This window comes from Sinohyriopsis cumingii, chromosome 9, assembly GCF_028554795.1.
Source record: "Sinohyriopsis cumingii isolate HCF-2022 chromosome 9, ASM2855479v2, whole genome shotgun sequence".
Lineage (NCBI taxonomy): Eukaryota > Metazoa > Mollusca > Bivalvia > Unionida > Unionidae > Sinohyriopsis > Sinohyriopsis cumingii.
In genome coordinates this window covers 109,700,189-109,720,526 of record NC_142969.1, presented here as the reverse complement: position 1 = coordinate 109,720,526, position 20,338 = coordinate 109,700,189, and the positions used below count along the sequence as shown (strand labels likewise).

General features: G+C 38.6%; 1 protein-coding gene across 3 annotated transcripts in view; it reads left to right on the top strand.

The window, feature by feature from the left end:
* The first annotated feature begins 5,233 nt into the window (after positions 1-5,233).
* Positions 5,234-20,338, top strand: part of LOC149792459 (uncharacterized) — a 75,501-nt gene continuing 60,396 nt past the window's right edge. For 2 of the 3 annotated variants that reach the window (XR_016423571.1, XR_016423572.1), the window contains exon 1: positions 5,234-6,374. Coding sequence is in view for 1 of the 3 variants with exons in the window: in XM_089971042.1 (XP_089827168.1) it covers positions 5,390-6,374 (985 nt within the window). In the remaining 2 variants the exon portion in view is untranslated. The remainder of the gene's footprint in view (positions 6,375-20,338) is intronic. The other variant, XM_089971042.1, reaches the window with a different exon arrangement.

Sequence of the window (20,338 nt, the reverse complement as noted above, 5' to 3'; positions counted from 1 at the left end):
GGGGATGTGTACACAACAGTCACTCCGTCTTGGCACTAGTGGTGAAACAGATGGGTACAAAATTGAAAGTAATCGGGGTGGGTGGGTTTTAAATCGACGAGTAAATAGGCGTGTGAGGTTTGAGTGGCATCATCGTACGCATGGGTCAGCCAGTGCGTTCCTAACTATTTGGCTAAGACTTGTACTTGCGATTTATTTTAGTGCTTTTAAACAAGACTACGTAATGAGCATTGAGACTGGTAATACAATGTTCTTTACGTTGTTGAAACAACTTTTGGGTGATGTAAATGACACTGGCATTACGATGATTACCTATACGCGTAAATCAGTTTAATTTCTTCTTCATCTTCTCCTAAAATGTCGTCGAAGATGACCAGATGGGTTTAACTGGGGTCAGACACGATCCCGTCATCTTCGCCAGGAATGCCTTCCACAAACACGATGGAATCGCCTTGACTTTGCCGGCAAAAGTCTGTACGCCGATTGCCACTCTCTGTAACACCATACGATCCATTGAGGTGGACGATCGATTAAATGATGTGAATGATCAAACGTTTGAAATAAATCGGTTTTGCCTGAACTGCTGTGTCCAGCAATTAACGTGTTAAAGGGATGACAAAGATACAAGGCCTCCCAACTAGCACGATCAAAGTGTTCGTCGATGACTTTGAAAGTAGAAAAAGATGGAGCAGAGACAGCAGAGGTAGCCCTAGTGCAGGGAATGTCACTTTTAGCATGAAGACAGACAAAACAAGATTTTTTATACTGTTTTCAGGACACGTTTATTGATTATTTTAAAATGGAAATATACGAAAGACAAAATACATAAAAACCAAATGGTTACGTTCAGCGGTAAAATAAACATCAACAAGATCAAAGTGGAATAAAAACAAGTCACTGTACGGCATGTTTTTTGTTGTTTTTTTAAAAAGTGTCCTAGGGACAGTGTGTAATGTTCTTACAATCTTTTAGTGTCCTCCCATAATCAGCCTTTATTTACTTTGGAAACGAACATATTTGAAAAGTGGTTAAATGATCCCGAGTTTGCGTTTCACTTGTATTTTGACCAACTCTCGGTAAATGCGTTCTCTCAACTCCAGAGGCAAACCATCACTGTTTTCTTGTGAAGCATCTATCCAGAGATTACTGAGGTCTTCCCACTAAAGGTAGGTAGGGACAATACGGAGATCATCGAGCATGTTCCAGGTAAGCCGAATCTTCTGGTCCCACTCGTGAAGTGACACGCCACAACGGAAGCACTTGACTTTATCTCCTTCGCCCAAGTAGAAAATTCCGGCTCTGGCTTACTCTTCTGGCGTAGGTCCCCCCCCCCTCCAGATATTTAGGCAATTGTTTTTCTTCTATATTCTGTGTGGTGTGGTGTAGTTATGTATGTGTGTGTGTATTTGTGCGTTTGTAAGAGTTCGTGAACGTTAGTGTTGATAGTATATTTGGGTGTGTTTTTTTTTTCTTCTTCTTCCCGTGTGTGGATAGTATATTCGGTGGGGTGTGTTTTCCCTTTCTTTTGTGTGCATAGTATTTTTGGGGGTTTGTTTTCCCTACCTTCTGTGTAGATTGTATATTTTGGGTTTGTTTTTTCTCCTTCCCTCTGTGGTGTGTGGTATTTATTGGTTTTTATAGTAAATATTGGGGTGTTTTTTTATAGTAGACATTGGGTTTTTCCCTTCCCTTCTGTGTGGATAGTAGAGTGTGTGTTTGTGTGCGTGAGCGTACGTTGGTGTGCATAGTATATATTAGCTTTTTATAGTAAATATTGGGGTATTTTTATAGTAGGTACTGGGGGGTATCCTTCCCTTCTGTGTGGATACTAGAGTGTGTGTATGTATGCGTGCACGTAAGTTTGTGTGGATAGTGGATATTGTGCTTATATGCATTTGTGTACGTTTGTGTGGGTAATATATATTGTATTTGTATGCGTACGCGTACATTTGTGTGGATAGTAAATATTGGGATATTTTTGATAATAGATATTGGGTTTTTAACCCTTCCCTTCTATGTTGATAATAGAGTGTTTGTGTGGATGGTAGATATTGGGGTCTTTGATAGTAGATATTGGGTATTTTTGTAAGTAGATATTGGGTTTCATACCCTTCCCTTCTAGTGGATAATATTGTGTTTGTACGCGTGCGGGTACGTTTGTGTGGATAGTTGATATTGGGGGGTTTGATTGTAAATATACGGGTATTTTCGATAGTAGAGGTTGGGGTTTTTAACCATCCCTTCTATGTGGATAGTAGAGTGTGTATTTGTATGCGTGCGCGTACGTTTGTGTGGATAGTTGATATTAGGTTTTTGTTGTAGTAAATAATGGCGTATTTTTGATAGTAGATATTGGGTTTTTTGCCATTCCCTTCTGTGTGGATAGTAGAGTGTGCGTTTGTAGGCGTGCACGTATGTTTGTGTGGATAGTATATTTCAGATTTGTATGAAAATAGAAGAAACCCAAAGGCCCTTTTTACAGACCAAGCATATGCCTGGAAAAGTTCTTCTTTCTTGTCTAAAGGTTTGTTAATCTATGTCAATGTGTTATATATGTCTTTGTCTCTACTGTATTTGTCTCTACCTTGGGTAGCGCATATTCAGGTCAGCCACTTGCAACAGTGTTGCCAGTCTTCCGCCCAATTGAGGTCAGCCACTGTCAAAATTGTTGCCAGTGTCCACTACCGTAACTTCAAGTCCTACTGAGTCTAAACAGGCCAATGTTCAAGTCCAGTCTGAGGCTATAGTGCCGGGACTCTTTTTTAACATAGAAGTCTATGTGACGCGATAAATCTTGAGGCTATATAGTGCTGGGACCCTTTTTTTAACATAGATGTCTACGTGAGGATAAAGCCCAACGAAAAATTTTTTATTTTTTTTAAAATGGTCGACGGATTTTTACATTGTAAAACGTACCAGAAAAATAAAAGAAAGAAAAGTGAAGGAAAGGCAACGAATTCTTTGCACATACTGCAAACATCATCATACTGACATAATCAACTTGGTTCTGACCATGACTGGCTCAGAGAATTCAGCAGACAAGTTTGAACACCAGTTCAATCCAGTCTCTGGTGAATGTAGTGATGAACACTAATGACACTTGCTATACCTTCAAACCCCGTATTGAATTTTTTATTTTGACAGCAGCAATTGCAATGTTGTGTGGTAAATGATATTAAAAAGGAGGAAATTTTGGATTTTGGGCATATAAAAATTATAGTCCTGGTTTGTGGAATTTAAGTGAGGTCTTGTGATAGTCCGATAAATCAGATCCCCAAATCTGTGCTGATAGTGATGGACGACATGTGGGTATGATGTCACCTGTTTATTAAACTGTGCGATTTTGCTGAATGTAAATCTTTCCAGAACACACCTGCGTACAGTTTAGACATTTACCTGTAATTGGTAACATACATATCAAGCGGGATTCAAAATGGCCACATGACAGAGGGTTATGTTATTCTAAGTATATTTACAAGTCGTCAAACATAGGATTTGATCCGGAAATATTATGTACATATCGCCAAAAGAACCCTTCAGTCGACGGTAACTCAACGGTAACTCACATGACAGAGGGTTGTGTTATTCTAAGTATATTTACAAGTCGTCAAACATAGGATTTGATCCGGAAATATTATGTACATATCGCCAAAAGAACCCTTCAGTGGACGGTAACTAAACAGCTACGAGAAATACCGGTAAGTTCATAAAATGTATATCGATGTGTGCAGACAAGAGTGACAACAGAGTTCTGCAGGTTTTACTTAATAGACGCTATCAACCCCTAAAGCACCATTCAGTAGTATTATAGACGAGGGGCCGATTTATCGGCCAAGGCTTGTGATTGTGTTTTCAAAAATCACCATACCTTGTGTCTGTGTAAAAATGAATCTTCTAGCCCGTCAAGTGATAAGAATATCAACTATTTAAAGCAAGTTTTGACAAAAAAAGGAATAAATATTGGTATTTTAACTGATCATTTAAATAGTAATTGTGATAGTTGTACCTACCATGGATTTGCCGACCTTCAGGTTCTAAGTTAGCCTCGGGCAGATTGTCTGAGATTTTCAAAGGTAGTATTTATCCATGTCGCAATTTTTATGGCGACTCTGTTAATCCTCAAAGTACAACTCATACGGTTTCTTTAACAAGTGTGTTTTAAATCAAATGCACTCGTGTCTAACGTAACACCCGGCGGAGTTCGTTCAAAGCGTGATAATATTAAGAAAATGTAGCACCCACAGGCGGCGTTTACGATGTGCTGTTTACGCAATGCTTATAGAAGATTCGATAATCAGTGCTTTGCAAACAATTAAATGAACAAAAAAAAAATGTGTTCTCAAATCAGTCTCAGAAGTGGAATTCTCAGATATGTGAAGGTATGTCGCTGAATTGAAGGTGACTATATGATAATTGTAAAATAAATGGACAAAAGAAATAAATTAATCATTACACACAGTGGTGCTTTAATCTCTCTCTCTCTCTCTCTCTCTCTCTCTCTCAAATGCATCTATTTCCAAAATATATTCTATCTATCCATGTATCTGTCTATGTGCATGTACACGTCTGTTTTTACTGTCTACATTAGACCTCTTTCTAATCTACATAAATATATACGTGTATTCTTTTACTGTCTACATTAGACCTCTTTCTAATCTACATAAATATATACGTGTATTCTTTGCATATATATATATATATATATATATATATATATATATATATATATATATATATATATAATAAGATTCACTATCGACATATGGCTGTAAGGTGCCGACAGATATAACAAGGAAACACAAATTTCACATTCTTAAAGCGCCATTTGCTTAAAATATGCCATATTTTGTCTTCTTAGCCCGTTTGTTCACGTTAGGATAATATATATTGGGCAAACTTAGAGTTCAACAGGGCAAGTTGAATTTTTATACCTGGGGCAAACAGGGCAAGTTGAAATTTGTCAGTCAACTGGCCTGAGGCAAGCTGACCTGTATAAAATTTGTAAACCATTATATATATATATATATATATATATATATATATATATATATATATATATATATATATATATATATATATATATATATATTATACTTATCCATCCAAGCATCTTTAAAAAATATATACAAATTGGATAGTGTCACTAACATTATAATCATTATCACAATGTTGCTGATCCCTGAATGAATAACGACCACTCCCCGATCGACAAACAAGCAGGCTGGGTTGCTAAACCACTCAACTGATGACTGGCCTGCTGGGGCATACGGGCAGTGAAGTTCAGCCGTATCCAGTGAGGACTATAATCAATCACGCTATGTAGGTAGAAAACGACGATGTGTTCTCAGTGTGTGGAGAGATGCGTAGAGCGAATGTAGTTCACAGGTAGATGGGACTAACCATGTGCGTGTGTTTGTTTACCACGATGCCATTTAAACGACTGAGGAAAGCTTGTACATCGAATAACTGGAAAAAATCGCTTTTGCTTCTGTTCAGTGTGATTCTTGTGAATTCCATGTTAATGGTATGGATTGAACAAGTGGTTTGGACTACAGACAGGGATAGCTTGTGTTCAACAGAAATAAACGCGCTATTCCGGGACTATGAGCTGTGCAGAATAACAATGCAGTTAGAGAGGGTACCAATTAGAGACGAGTCCATTTATCAGGAAGAAGTGGATTTGAGAATTATTGTTATTGTGTACAACCGTGCCCAGTCCTTACTCCGGCTTCTTGAATCCCTTAACAGTGCCCTATATTTCGGGGATAAAGTGGCAATTCATGTTTGGATTGATAGATCGAGGACGGGAATGATAGATGCGGAAACTTACCGTGTCGCCAAACGGTTTGTTTTTCGCCATGGTCGTTATTACATCCATAATCAGACATGTCACGTAGGAATATATGGTCAGTGGATGGGGACTTGGAATCCACTTAATGGAAGCTCGGAAAAGGCGGTAATTTTGGAAGACGATATATCCGTGTCCCCGTATTTTTATAAATGGCTTAAACTTGTATATAAAAAATACAGTCATAGGGACGATATAAATGGGTATGCACTTCAGGGAGTCAGCATGAAACACGGAAAATTCAGCGATGGAATGATTGAAGTTGATACAAAACACAAGACATTCTTATTTCCAATCCTAGGAACTTGGGGCTTTTCCCCGAAAGGTAAACACTGGTCCCAGTTTTTGGAATGGTACAAAGATGCCCTTAGGGACCCTGAATTTCAACCAATCATTCCAGGGATTTTACCGAGCCGATGGTGGTCAGAATTTACAGGGAAAGGAAAAATAGATGGAATGTGGGAAATGTGGCATATATACCACGCCTGGATCAACCGATATTACACACTGTATACTAATTATGAAGGTAAGACTTTCTCATACATTGCGCGCCCTCTTTTGTCTACTGAAATACTCATTCGAGTCATATTCTGTGTTATTGAGCGCATATTATAAACGTCGTGCATTTCTCTTTAGCGTGATTTACGGCTTGCTAGTACCAGTGTTGTGGTGTATACATGCCTTTCAGAGTGTTTTAAGAGCTCGGGCTATATGGCTGTGATGCGTGAAACCGGATTTTCCTGCTTAAGTGAATTCTTACTCGCAGGCCAACTCCGCCTTGTTTATGGTCACACGTTGAAATTTATTGGCTTCTTGTTAAGCATTGTTAAAAATACTTCCCACTCAGCCTAGTTTATTTTGATTTCAGTTTTGTTTAACTGAGAGAGACCAAGTGACAGTGATGAATATTTATTTACAGAAATTCACCCCGTTGCATTCTAGACATTTATCTTGTCATCGCTGTCGGCAAGGAATATAACTGATCACATTTGAATATTTTGATCGATATACTGGAGGTTTCATGTAGAAAATGTTCTGAAGAACTATAATGGTGTGGTCGGGGAACATGCGTGAGGTCACCGCAACATTGGCTAGTTTACGAAGCCTTGATCTCCTCACTAAACCCCACCCCCCGTCTAACTGCACCAAAAAGATGCTCAGTTTTGGTCCTTACTGACTTTTAGTACCGCTTTAAAAGCGCGGGTCATTCATAGAGTAAACACTCCGACCTTTGCCAGCGATATTTACTGCTGTTGAAACGTAGCCCATTAGAGAGTAAACATGTACATTATGCATGCGGAAGGGGGGGGGGGGAGGCTGTGATTTTCTTTCCTAACCAGTGCATGTTTTTTTTCTTCCTTTTGTTGTCTCTCGACAGTTCATGTCCCACTAATGTGGTGGGAAGAATGTGTATGTGATCTGAATTTTTGTTGTGTAGCTTTAACAATTTTATAGTGATGTCTAGCACTGGGGCAACATGTCGCATGATGTCTCACCCAGTCACATTATCCTGACACCAGGCCGACCAGTCCTAACACTAACCTGTTAATACTGTGCGCCAAGCGAGGCAGTTGTTAGTACCATTTTTATGTCTTTGGTATGACTAGGCCAGGGATCGAACCCACGACCTCCCGCACTAACCACTAGGACACCGAAGCGGTGGTGGGCAGAATCCTTTATGCTACAAATCTGTGCAAGAAGGGGGTTGGAAGCTACTTGGAGGAACCGGATCTACCAAACCCCCATCCATAGCCCCAGCACCTCATAATTTTTTCAAGGTATGTGAATATCTGACAGATTTTCAGATTCATTTTAGTTGCATAACCAGGTTTGAAGCGTACAGTTGAACGATCAACCAACATAATGTTGTGGTTTCAATTTTGTTCCCTGCTACACCAAGAGGGCCCAGATAACATGATATCTAGGGGTACTAATATCAGGCACCATAAAAAGAAATGTTTCCTATTGCACTTCTTTTAAAGTCATGGTAGGTCGGTAGTTTATTTTATTTATAAATATTAAACAGTATGTGTATTATAATGATTAGAAAATATGACGTACTGAGCACTTCAAAGTGCTGGGCAAAACCGACGCAGATGCACACATCAGCTTCGGGATTATTATTTTTTTTACGTTGGTGGGGTGTATGTGTGCTAATGTCGCCAATGAGACACATAGACGATCAGCCGACTGGAACAGTTTTTCTTTTGGGCCTTGGTAATAATATCTCGACTCTGTCCACGCGAGTTCGATTCTCCGCTTAACCAATGTGGGTATACTGGAAAGCTTGCCAGTAGCTTTTTGTGGGTTTGAGGTTCATTCCGGTGTCTTTCTCCACCAGATTTACGGATGTAAGTAACTTCTAGTGTTCTGAACAAAATGGCGTTAAACCCCATATACGCAACCAAACCTCGACGCCAGGAATGGGATTATATACACGTATTATATATACTAACAATGACACAATAGATTGTCTACTTGACCTTTCAACGTTTCCATTTTCACTTCGTTATGCATTCTTATTTTCCTGTCCTCACGTAACAAATGACGAGTTCATGTCAACACACTGTCGGCTTGATGTTGTAAATATAATGTACAAACACGATCAATATCAGGCAGTCATTATTATATAATCATGAATTTTTGGTAAACATTGTGCATTCCGAATGATAATGAAGATATTCCAGGTAAACAAAATACAGTTTTGAAAATAGGTTTATAAGTGGACACAGATGTGGAGACAATTCTAGTGTGACAGACTGGTACATATCATATAGTATTTCAGTGTAAGAAAACAGTAATAGTATTTGAATAACACACCCGTCAGGTGGACTGTTAATAGGCGAGAAAAGGCAGCCGAGATGAAAAAGAAGGTGCATATAATATGTGGGGAGAAAAAGAATGTTTTTAATTATTGTTTTGGCCTAAAATGGAGAAGGAATTCAAGGTTTTGGATTTACAGAAACGAATACGATATCGATTTTTACAGGACGCAAATTGTTACTGATTGTTATTGTAGGCTGTTATTAGGTTGCATTACGACTGTACAGGTTCTTGTTAGGCAGCATTGTGACTGTATAGGCTTTTATTAGGATGCATTATAATTCTTTAGACTCGTATTAGGATGCATTAGGACAAGAGAATCGTATTAGGTTGCGTTATGTCTCTATAGACTCGTATTAGGTTGCATTAGGACTAGAGAGTCGTATTATGGTGCATTATGTCTATATAGACTCGTATTAGGTTGCAATAGGAATAGATAATCGTATTAGGTTGCATTATGTATCTTTAGACTCGTATTAGGTTGCATTATGTCTGTATAATAGACTCGTATTAGGTTGGATTGTCTCTAGACTCGTATTAGGTTGCATCATGACCGTATGGGATTTTGTACGGTTGCATTTTGACTAGTCTTATTAGGTTGCTGTTGTTGTTGTTGTTGTAGGGTTTAACGCCATTTTTCAGCACACGATATGCTATACATGGCGGCCAGTATTAATTGTGGAGGTAGAACCCGAGAAATCCCCAGAAAGAACCACTGACCCTCGAGAAGCTACTGGCAAGCTTTCTCACATAGCCACATTGGCCGAATCCGAGACTCGAACCCACGCAGACAGAGGTGAGATGGCAGTGATCCGTAACGGATGTCGCTTTAGACCACTCTGCCACTCGGGGCCCCTATTAGGTTGCATTAAGACTAACGAATCATATTAGGTTCCATTAGGACTGTATATGTTTTTGTTAGGTTACATTATGACCGTTTAGGTTTTTATTAGGTTGCATTATGATTATAGATTCTTATTAGGTTGTATAGAAAAAGTTGCTTACTTGTCGCACATATTATGAAAAATTGAAGCAAGGTTTGCTAATAAGCTAGGTCATAGGTCTGCACACCTAATATAATAGTTTTCTCGTGAAAATGTATTTTTGATTACATTAACAAAAACCCAACATTTCGTCACGAACATTCGTGTAAATTAATGTTCAAAATGTGCCTTTTTCGCGTAAATGGGTCTGTAGATTTTTCATTAAGTAACTTATTTTAATCTTTCTTCATTAATGTTCATACTGTGTTTGCAAAAAGAATCCAAGAATTGTATCGATTTTTGTGGGCATCAATTTTCTAGAAGAAAGTTCATTAAATCTTGGCAGTTGTAGTTTTGTTTAAGGAAAAGAAAACCAACTTTGTTCTAAAAATAGTCACAACGTGTAAAAGCAATTAGAAGAAGTGACGCCCATCAATAAAATTGCACCGTTTTCAGGAAATAAGTTACCCTTTCCTTGTGAAAGTAAAATAGTTTTCATTCTGTATTTGTATCGATGCGTTTAAATAAAATTTCGTTAAGGGAGTAACTTATGAAAAACGTTGGAATCGGCTTGTAAGGGTGTCTTCTCGTTTGTAAGGGTGTCTTCTCGTGAAGAAATTTGCATTAATTTTATGAATTTTTTCCTGCTCCTACAGACAATTGTAATGTTTCCTCATAAGAATCTGTTGCAGAGACAAAGCGAGTCATTCGAGTTATGCCAAGTATTTGAGTAACCGATATTCTAGTTATCTAACGTTTACTGTATATTATTCCTGGTTGTCATTAAGTTTTGAAGTAATTTTAAACCAGTAAACGTAGTAAGCACGTGTTCTCGAAAATATAATAATGCAATCATTGTGTAACATTGATTACATGCTATTTTGTGGCTGTAATGGATTAAATTACAATTATCTGGAAAACTGTTTTTCCATGTACAAGTTCGTAATCAGTTACAGATGGTTACAGTTACCCCAGGTCTAATCCAGAGTCGACCTAAATTTGGTGGCAATAAGCCTGTGAACCCTGGGTCCGATGCTCCGTACTGCATGTCGTATGAGACTTCTAATGGAGGCTTCCTATTTACTATGTGATGCGTCAAATGATCATGTCCAAACTGGAAAGGTGTTAAAAAAAATGTGTAGCCCGCTATAATTCGTACCATTTCTACTAACTTACAAGTCGAGTCAAAATGTAAATAACAAAGATATTGATCTGCCGTAGCATAATGCACCTGCAAATCAGGGTCAAAGTTGCTCGCTCTGTTGATTACTCGAAATAAACTGCAAACACCTTGATTTGCCGGCACATTATACGACGGTAGATCTTACTCTCTGCAGTTTGCAGTTCGTCTGGTCTTATAAGTCTTTGGTATGATTCGGCCGGGGATTTAACCCACGACCACCCGCATCCGAGGCGGACGCTCTAACCACTAGCCCACTGGAGCACCAAAGACAAAAAAGAAAATTGGTACCAACAGCTACCTCGGTAGGCGCTCAGTATTAAGAGGTTAGTATTAGGAATGGTCGGCCTGATGACATGATAATGTGACTGGGTGCAATATCATGATGCATGTCTGCGGCATGATGCCCAACTGTTGGCACTCGCTATAAACTGCGACATAGCAGACATCGTAGCGATATGACTGAAAAATTGTTAAAGCTACTTTAAAAATCCAAAGCACACACACACACACACACTGGGTAGATTTCGACCGCTCCGGTGGCCTAGTGATTAGAGCGTCCGCCTCGGATGCGGAAGGTCGTGGGTTCGACCTGGCTAAGTCATACCAAAGACTTGTAAAAAATTGTGCTAACAGCTGTCTCGCTTGGCGCTCAGCATTAAGATGTTAGTGTTAGGACTGGTCGGCCTGGTGTCAGGATAATATGACTGGGTGGGACATCATGCTACATGTCTGCGGCATGACGCCCCAGTGCTAGACATCACTATAAACTGTCACACTGCAGACATCGTAGCGATATGACTGAAACATTGTTAAGGCAACGTTACAAATCAAAATCACACACACTGGATAGCTTGCGCTTGTGTAAAGTAACAACCCTGTCGACCTCGGAGTCAAAAGCTCAAACACGAAGGTCACTGACTTGAAGAACAACAACAAAAAATATGCATAATAAAAGAACATCTGTTTCTGCATATTAACTCCGTTTTCCACCATCTGCGGTTACAAAATTTTCTGGAAGGCTTGCGCATTACATAAGGCCCTATAATTTATGGCGGCTAACGGGTAGTGGTCACGGTCACTGACGAAAAATGATTGATATACAATAAGTCGAGTCCTCCGTATATAATGTTACAGAAAGCTTTGAATAGTTTGTACATGGATAAGAACGAACCCTGTCTGTTGTAGGGTCAAAAGGTCAAGGTCATGTAATGAAATAAAGAAGCTTGGTTTCTGCTCAATAACGTTGGTGTTACCTCACATACCTGGATTGAACTTTGAGGATGGCTTGCACATTGGATAAGGAGTATTCCTGCTCATTATAGTTGAAATGTAAGTTCACTGTTACTGAAAGAATAACAATGGTTGTTTATACACCACAGCTCGATACAAAATTGGGGATAAAGAAGTCGTTTTTTTTCAGTCGGGAAGGGGTCGCGAGTTTTAAGGTCAAGGTTACTTTGACAGAAAATAGACAGATGTGTTGTGCATCATAACGTTATATTGGGGTCCGAGGTCAATGTCGTTTTGGCTTTAAAAGCGGATCTATTGATTTTGGGTCAATGTGGTTTTAGCTCAAAAAATGGACATGTTGATTTTGGGGACCATGTCGTTTTGGCTCTAAAACCTAATTGTCGAAAATATATTTTGATTTAGAGTCACTTCTTTGATCATATTTTGTGGGTGGCATGTGACCAGCTAGAATTTGTGGGGTTCTTTTATTATCAGAATTGCATGCCATCGATATGTCATGGTAATTACGAGTATGTTAAGAACAGTACATTTAGTGCCACGTCTGATTACATAGGGGATATTAAACGTGGAACGACATTGAAACGAGCGATTTAAAATGAAAAAGAGAAACGCCTTTTATTGTAAAGAGTTTAGCTCCGTTTGACATTATAGCATTGATTGTTTGTATGTCTCTTGTGACGTTTTTGTAGCTTTTTTCCTTTTTGTCACATGGTATATAGTGACTTTTGATCTTCTGATTCCTCTGTTCTTCCTGGAGATGTTGGCAAGTTGTTATATTTACCAATTCTGCTATCAGTGTTTAGTTCTGAACTAATTAGTCAATAGAGTGCAGATGTGCCGTGAAAGCCAATACATATATGCACACATATTGCTCGCTATCCACACATTAGTCGTACACCCTGTCAGAGTGTGTACATTTAAAATTGACATTCTATCAGCCATGCCTTCTGTTGACGATTTTCCCGGTCGATCTTGATCGATCAAGGCTTGCCACGTTCGGGCAACTCAGAAGTTGCTTGTGCAAGCTCAACACGGGCATTAATTCTTTATTAGGAAGCACATAATATGCTCTTTCGCAATTTCAAACATATTGATAGTGGGGTTTTTTTGTTGTTGACGAAACGATTTCCTACGTGCAAGATGCTGCAGGCGATGATGGTCCTCAAGTGATAATAAATTTTGCATCATGTTATAAAGAAAGCCACGCGGTAGCATCAGCACTGAACAAAATTCCGGTACAGCTCTGATTGAATGCTGATAAGCGATTTTAGAGTTACACATTTTATGAGTGAATGACGGAAATGTTGTTAGGGACAAAACTGAAAAAGTTTTCTAAACTATTCTAGCTATCTTAACAGAAAGGAACCAGACAATATAGTAAATAATATACCTTTAGTCTGATATAAAAAATTAGTTCCTATGCTTTAAGTTTTGTTTTGTGCGTGATAATAACAGCACCAGTGTGTGTGTGTGTGTGTGTGTGTGTGTGTGTGTGTGTGTGTGTGTGCTAGCGGGTGGAGAAGTCACAAGTCTAGGAAATTGAGAGATACAAATGTAATCAACAAACGTTAGAGCATGTTGGGACAGTAATATACCGACGTAAGCTTACAAAGTAACAAAATAAATCCACTGATGCATAGCCACTGAGATTGACCATACGTATATAAATATTCTTTACAGTTTGACATAATTTCTTCTCAAAATCCCATTTACTTACAGCTGACAATAATAATGTTCGGGAGTTACTAAATGGAAAATTAAATTCAAGACAGGAATTGTTTGACTGTTAAAATGTGCATACTACAGAAACGCAACTCTTGCAGAAGTCATCTATTGTGCCTTTTGATCTAAATGTAGGATGAGATTCAGGCTAGTGTTTTTATCATAGTGATTTGTCAAATTAATCGTAATACTGTTCATATTCAAACAACACACACACACACACACACACACACACACACACACATGCCAATGCACTTTTATACTCGTTGGAAAAAATAATATTCTTGACTTAAGCCAACTTTCTGAACTAATTAGAATGTTTCAGTCCCGTAAAAATGAAAATGTTTTTTCTTGTTGTGAACATACGTGAAAGACAAGGCTTGTACCTTTACCATCAGTTGATAAAAGCAGAGTAATTTTGATTTTGACTGGGGGTGGGGGTGGGATCGGTATGCCAAGAGGAAAGAATGATACACTCTTTTGACAACTTGCAATTTAGATTTCAAGAGATTTGTTGATACATTGCTTTGAGGAAGGAAAGTTTGGTACACCCCCAACAGCCCACAATCCCACCCCACCCCCAACAAACCCAACCCCAACCCCGGGTTGATAAGACAAAAGACGCAGAGTAACAGGAAATTGTATCCACTGCTGAACCATAAACAAACAATAAAGATACGTATGGAATCAACCCACTGAATATTTACTTCATAGAATGCATTTAGCACTCTAACAGTTATTCTTCCCCATTGATAACTGGTCATAGAATTTTCAATTTCTATGTATAACATTAATACATTTCTTAGTATTACTGAAATATGAATTCTTAAGTCGTATTTATAACAAAATGTATGTTTACGCTAAAAATCGACAGAGTAAGCAGTTCATAAGTTTATACCTAAAATTACGTATATAGCGTTTGAAAAGCCATGAATTTGCTATATGGTGTGCCGATTTTGTTCATAAAGTTTTTCTTCAGTGTAACATATTTTCGAGCCATGTTAATGACGTCACTAAGTATCTGTACTACTTCCGTCATGTTGGCAATGCATCTTCTGGTTTGGATTATATGCGTGACTCCCTTCATTCAAAATTCAATTTCAGGCAATGCACATCAGCTTAAATTTTCACAAATATCTTCAGAAATGGTAAAATCGTTGCTCTTTATAAAAATTTAAAGAGCACTTATTTGGCCGAAAAAGAGAATAAAATGCAATTTAAATATTCATTCGTGCTTTTACTCATCTTAAAATGCTTGCTGGTATTCAGATAATGCCAGGTACGTAAGATTTAGGGTTTCTGCTTGATACAAAAACCAATAATTCGATAAAAGATGTTATCACATTCACACAGAGTATGGAGCAAAAAGCAAAAACAAAAAACTTTTGATCTCCGGGCCCAATGTTAATTTTCAAAAGCATTTTAAGAGTTATGCCCACCATGCTTGTGTATAGCTACTAATATGAAAGTCCGGGATTGACACATACAGAAAGTGCAAGAAAATGCATCATAATCACCATAATAATCCCCATTAGGCCAACCAACCAACCAACCCCCAACCCCCCCCCCCCCCCCGAAAAAAGTTTCCAGTTGGCCGACTCTCCCGGTTTATCATTGCCGACCTTGACGCCTTTTTCCCCCAATGGTAAAAAACAAAATCAGAAACGTCACGTTAAATATATTTAAAGATTTTTAAAACAAACTACCTGCCTGCTCTAATTTTAAAACTTTGCAAATGGGAAACATATTCTATTTTTCCTTCTCATTTTAACTTTATATTCCCATATCTGGTAAGGTAAGCCCACATTATGCTACCATATCACGGCGGAAATAGTTCTGTCGTAGAGGTGCGAAACGCAGTTTCTTCCCCTCATGTTGGAGTTGCCATATTAAAATACAGCCCAATAATATCGTTCACTTGACCCAAGAAGTCGATGGCAATTCATAGCAAATGTAGTTTGTGCACTCGAACACAAATTTCTATACCTGCATTTTTACGTCCGAAGGTCATTTTGACACCAAGTGATACTCACTGCAAACACATGCCCTCTCCCCTGGATGATAATTTTGTGAAACGGCTTGATGCAATTCAGAGTAGTTGCCATCTAGTCAGTTTTTGAGATATTCTACTTGCCTTGAACACGCTTGTTTACTGCAGTTGTTGCTAGCTTTCCTTCAATATTTCACTGTCTACATCCTTCCAAGTAACTATAGGAGGTGTACATGCCTCACATTGGGTTTAAGAACAACACAATTCCGAAACAGCTAATTCACACACACATATATCTCTATTTATTACACAATAATATCTGAAAAAGTCGTACCATACCATTCAGTTAATAAATCAGACACGAGCCAATTTACGAAGACGTCCTCCATCGCAGAGTCCAAACTAAATATATTAGAGGGTGTTGGGGCATACAAGTGGAGTGAAATAGGATACAGTGTGCACGTATTAACTGTGCTTCCTGTCATCTCCAGCTTCGGACCAGAGGGACAGGTGTCCAGGGATATATAGATCTCATTTATAATGATTGGGGCGTCTCGTTTTGAAGCAAGATAGAAGATGATTCTTAGATACAAAACTCATTGAATTTCAAAATAAAAATTAAGAAAGGAAAACAAAACAAAACAAAAATAGTTGTTTTATGCTTGAGTTATCATACAGCTTATAGGGCACATGTATATAGGGCACGTGCCATTTGTGTCAAAGTTGTGTTTTTGTATATTCGTCATAAGGCGGGCGTATTTTTTATGATGTCCGTTTTGTCTATTTTACAAGTTTTGTTTCTGTACAATAACTTGTGTTGTCCACCATGAACTGATTCCAGTCATTGTGGGTAGCTTGTACGTGGGGTAAGGAAAAAACCCATTTCAGTCATTGTGAGTAGCTTGTACAGGTAAGGAAAAAATCCAATTTCAGTCAAAAGGTTAACGGTTAAGGTCACTGTGGATGAAATAATAAATATTTTTGTTTCTTTACAATAAAAAGTTCTTAACCATCTGCAGCTTAAGAATTTTGTGGATGGCATGTCTTTGGGTCGGGGAAAAACCCTGTTAATTTTTTTTAGGCCAAACTGTCAAGGATTATGGTAACTGTGACAAAGAAGACAAGTTATTGGGAATAGATTATATCGATTTTGGGGTCAAATGATAAGGTCTATGTGAATCACTAGTTTCTGTACAATAAGATTACGACACAGACTTTGACCGAACTTAATGGATGGCTTACATTTCGCCACATTCGGGTGAGAAATAATCCAATTTTGCGGTTTAAAAGGTGAAAGGTCAATTTCACTCAGGCTGAAATGAGAAAATTGATTTCCGTAAATGGTATATTGTCTGCATTGAGGGCTATTAAATATAATGCGGTTGTAGAATGTCCCGTTTACAATAATAGTCTTGATTTTCATTCTTACGGTTTGATCCGTCAGGTTAAAAGAGCAGCGTCCACATAGCAACTATACGGTAGCCAGTTTGCAAATTAGTTACACTTATGAAAAACACGTTTTTTGAAATGAAAAAAGCCCTGCATGAAAAATAATCGGTCGTCATGACATCCAGTATAGTTGTGGCGCTCTTTTATATACGAGGCAACATGTCTTTTCTCCTGATAGCATAAGTTAATTAACAGCGTCAAACCCATACAACTGAAACCTGCTGATTGTAAATGGAATGCTACATCGGATGTTCCCGTATGTGGTCGTGCAGTTTGTTTGTTTCATTATCGAAGCACGCATATGTATATGTAAAATGTACCCCTCTCTAACCACGGTGGCTCACATTGACGCTGTTGTATAATGTGAAATATAAAATACAACCTTATAATTATATCTCCTTTTGCTTTATTTCATCCATTTTTTCTTTTTTGGGTGGTGGTGGTGGTGTATCATTTTATTTGCATCTTGGGGCCCCGAGTGGCCGAGTGGTCTAAGGCGCTTTCCGTTACGGATCACTGCCATCTCACCTCTGTCTGCATGGGTTCGAGTCTCGGATTCGGCCATTGTGGATATGTGAGAAAGCTTGCCAGTAGCTTCTCGAGGGTCGGTGGTTCTTTCCGGAGATTTCCCGGGTTCTTCCTCCACCATTAATACTGGCCGCCATGTATAACCTATCGTGTGCTGAAAAATGGCGTTAAACCCTACGACAACAATTATTTGCATCTTTATCAGTATACTTAAAGTACACCTGTATTTAACAATTGTATATGATTATATGGGGAAAATCTTATATGACGCTATCTTCTCCGGTGGATAAAAAGTGATGTTGAATCAAATACGGGATTTTAAAACGGGGTGGTTACATCAGTAGACGTAATAGTCCGCTCCATTCTCAAGTTCGAGGTCAGTCCTCATCGAATGTGTGCCAGTAGCTGTTATTCGATTTATTTCGGATATTTAAGAAACAAGGATTGAGAGAGAAGTTACAAATTCTTTTGCATTTGTAACCTGTCGATCAATCCTACACATTCGAGGTCCGTCATAAGGCGCATACCTTGAATTTGTATCAGTAGCAACCATTCAGAATACTTCGGCTATTTACGAAACAAGGTTGACAAAGAAGTTACGAACTATTGAACTTTTTGTTTTTATATTCGTTATTTCTAGGTTAGTCGTACAGTCAACCCAGTTGTAGAAATAGCCGAGATAGTTAGAATAGAGTGAGTTTCTTGTTTGCAGAGAAATAAGTGCCGAGCAAATGAATGATTTTTTCTTTCTGTAAATTACTGCGCCGGCAATCATCCGAGGCATCCTCTTGACTCGCAGAAATAGCCGAAGGAGGTCGAGTGAGGGTAAGTCATAGCTTAAGTGTGGAAGGGGTCAGGTTTTATGCACAAATTTGATGCCGCATCACAACCTGTCAAATATTAACACTGAAAGAAAGAGCGCACACCAGTGAGGTCAAAAAGGAAAATAATTCTGGATAGCTACAATAAATTAAAACAGACGAATATCATTAATGACTTGACACGTTAATGGAAACAAATAGTACAGGAATGGTATGCACCGGAGCCCTAAATTACACATTCATTTGTCGTGTCCAAATGTCATTTAAGACAATCATGCCTACAGTACAGATGCTTGCTCTTTCTCTTTGTGAACGGATGCGGGAGGTCGTGGGTTCGATCCCCGGCCGAGTCATACCAGAGACTTAAAAAATGGTACTAACAGCTGCCTCGCTTGGCGTTCAGCATTTAGAGGTTAGTGTTAGGACTGGTCGGCCTGGTGTCAGGATAATGTGACTGGGTGGGACATCATGCTACATGTCTGCGGCATGATGCCCCAGTGCTTGACATCACTATAAACTGCCATATTGCAGACATCGTAGCGATATGACTGAAAAATTGTTAAAGCTACGTTAAAAATAAAAATCACATCACAACTCTTTGTGAAAGTTTTGAAAAAGTATTGTGTATTAAACAGCTTGATGCAATTGCAAATAGTTGTCATTTTTAGATACATTTTACTTGCATTGCCGCTCCCTAGTTTCGAACTTCGTATAGGGTTGGATTAAACGATATTCCCAGATCTTCATCACTGGCAAGCATGATAGGTGTAATTTGGGTTGTAGCGCACACTGTTTGGGTTTTGTTTCCCAGATGCGCATGTATGTTTGGTCATTTTAAATTGATGGACTGATATGGTAAATTGGAAGCAGGCAAGACGAGCCGATAGCTGTTTTTACTTTTATAACATTTTTTTTCCCTACGTTCAGAACCTGGTTTTGCCAGTGCTGCCATAATTAGTGTTCTTTATTCATTCTAATAACTGCTAGAGTTAGTGTGTTTTGGACTAGTTATGGCACATGTTTCGAGTATAATGGAGACGCCATTTTGATCAGCTATCAGATTTCTATAAAACCACATGCATAGAAATGTCACAGTACATGAAAGTAGCATTTTGGTATGCCAACACTTTGCAGCGTGCATACTGCAAATAGAAAATGTCTCATCTTATGCATGACACTGCTTCCAAAATAAGAAAGAACTGCAGAGTTGAACATATGGGAAGTTGACATACCTGACAAGAACAAAACAAGTCGGATACACTTAATTAGCAGTTAAATGCACATATTTAATTATTATCAATAATTGTTGAACAAGTCACATAAAAGGTGGTTTTTTTTATGAAACTACTACCCGCTACCTAATTGAGGCGTCGGCTATATTGATTTCGTAACGATAAATAAAACAAATGCACACAAAAGAAAATTGCGGCTTTTCACTATGGCATACCTGTGTGCACCGACTGTTCTCGATATAACACTGGCAAAGTGTGTGTGTGTGTGATTTAGATTTTTAACGTCGCTTTAGCAACTTTTAAGTCATATCGCTAAGATGTCTGCAGTGGGCAATTTATAGAGATGTCTAGCACTGGGGCATCATGCCGTAGACATGTAGCATCATCTCCCACCCAGTCACATTATCCCGACACCAGGCCGAACAGTTCTAAAACTAACCTCTTAGTGCTGAGCGCCAATAGAGACAGCTGCTGGTATCATTTTTGTAAGTCTTCGATATCACTCGGC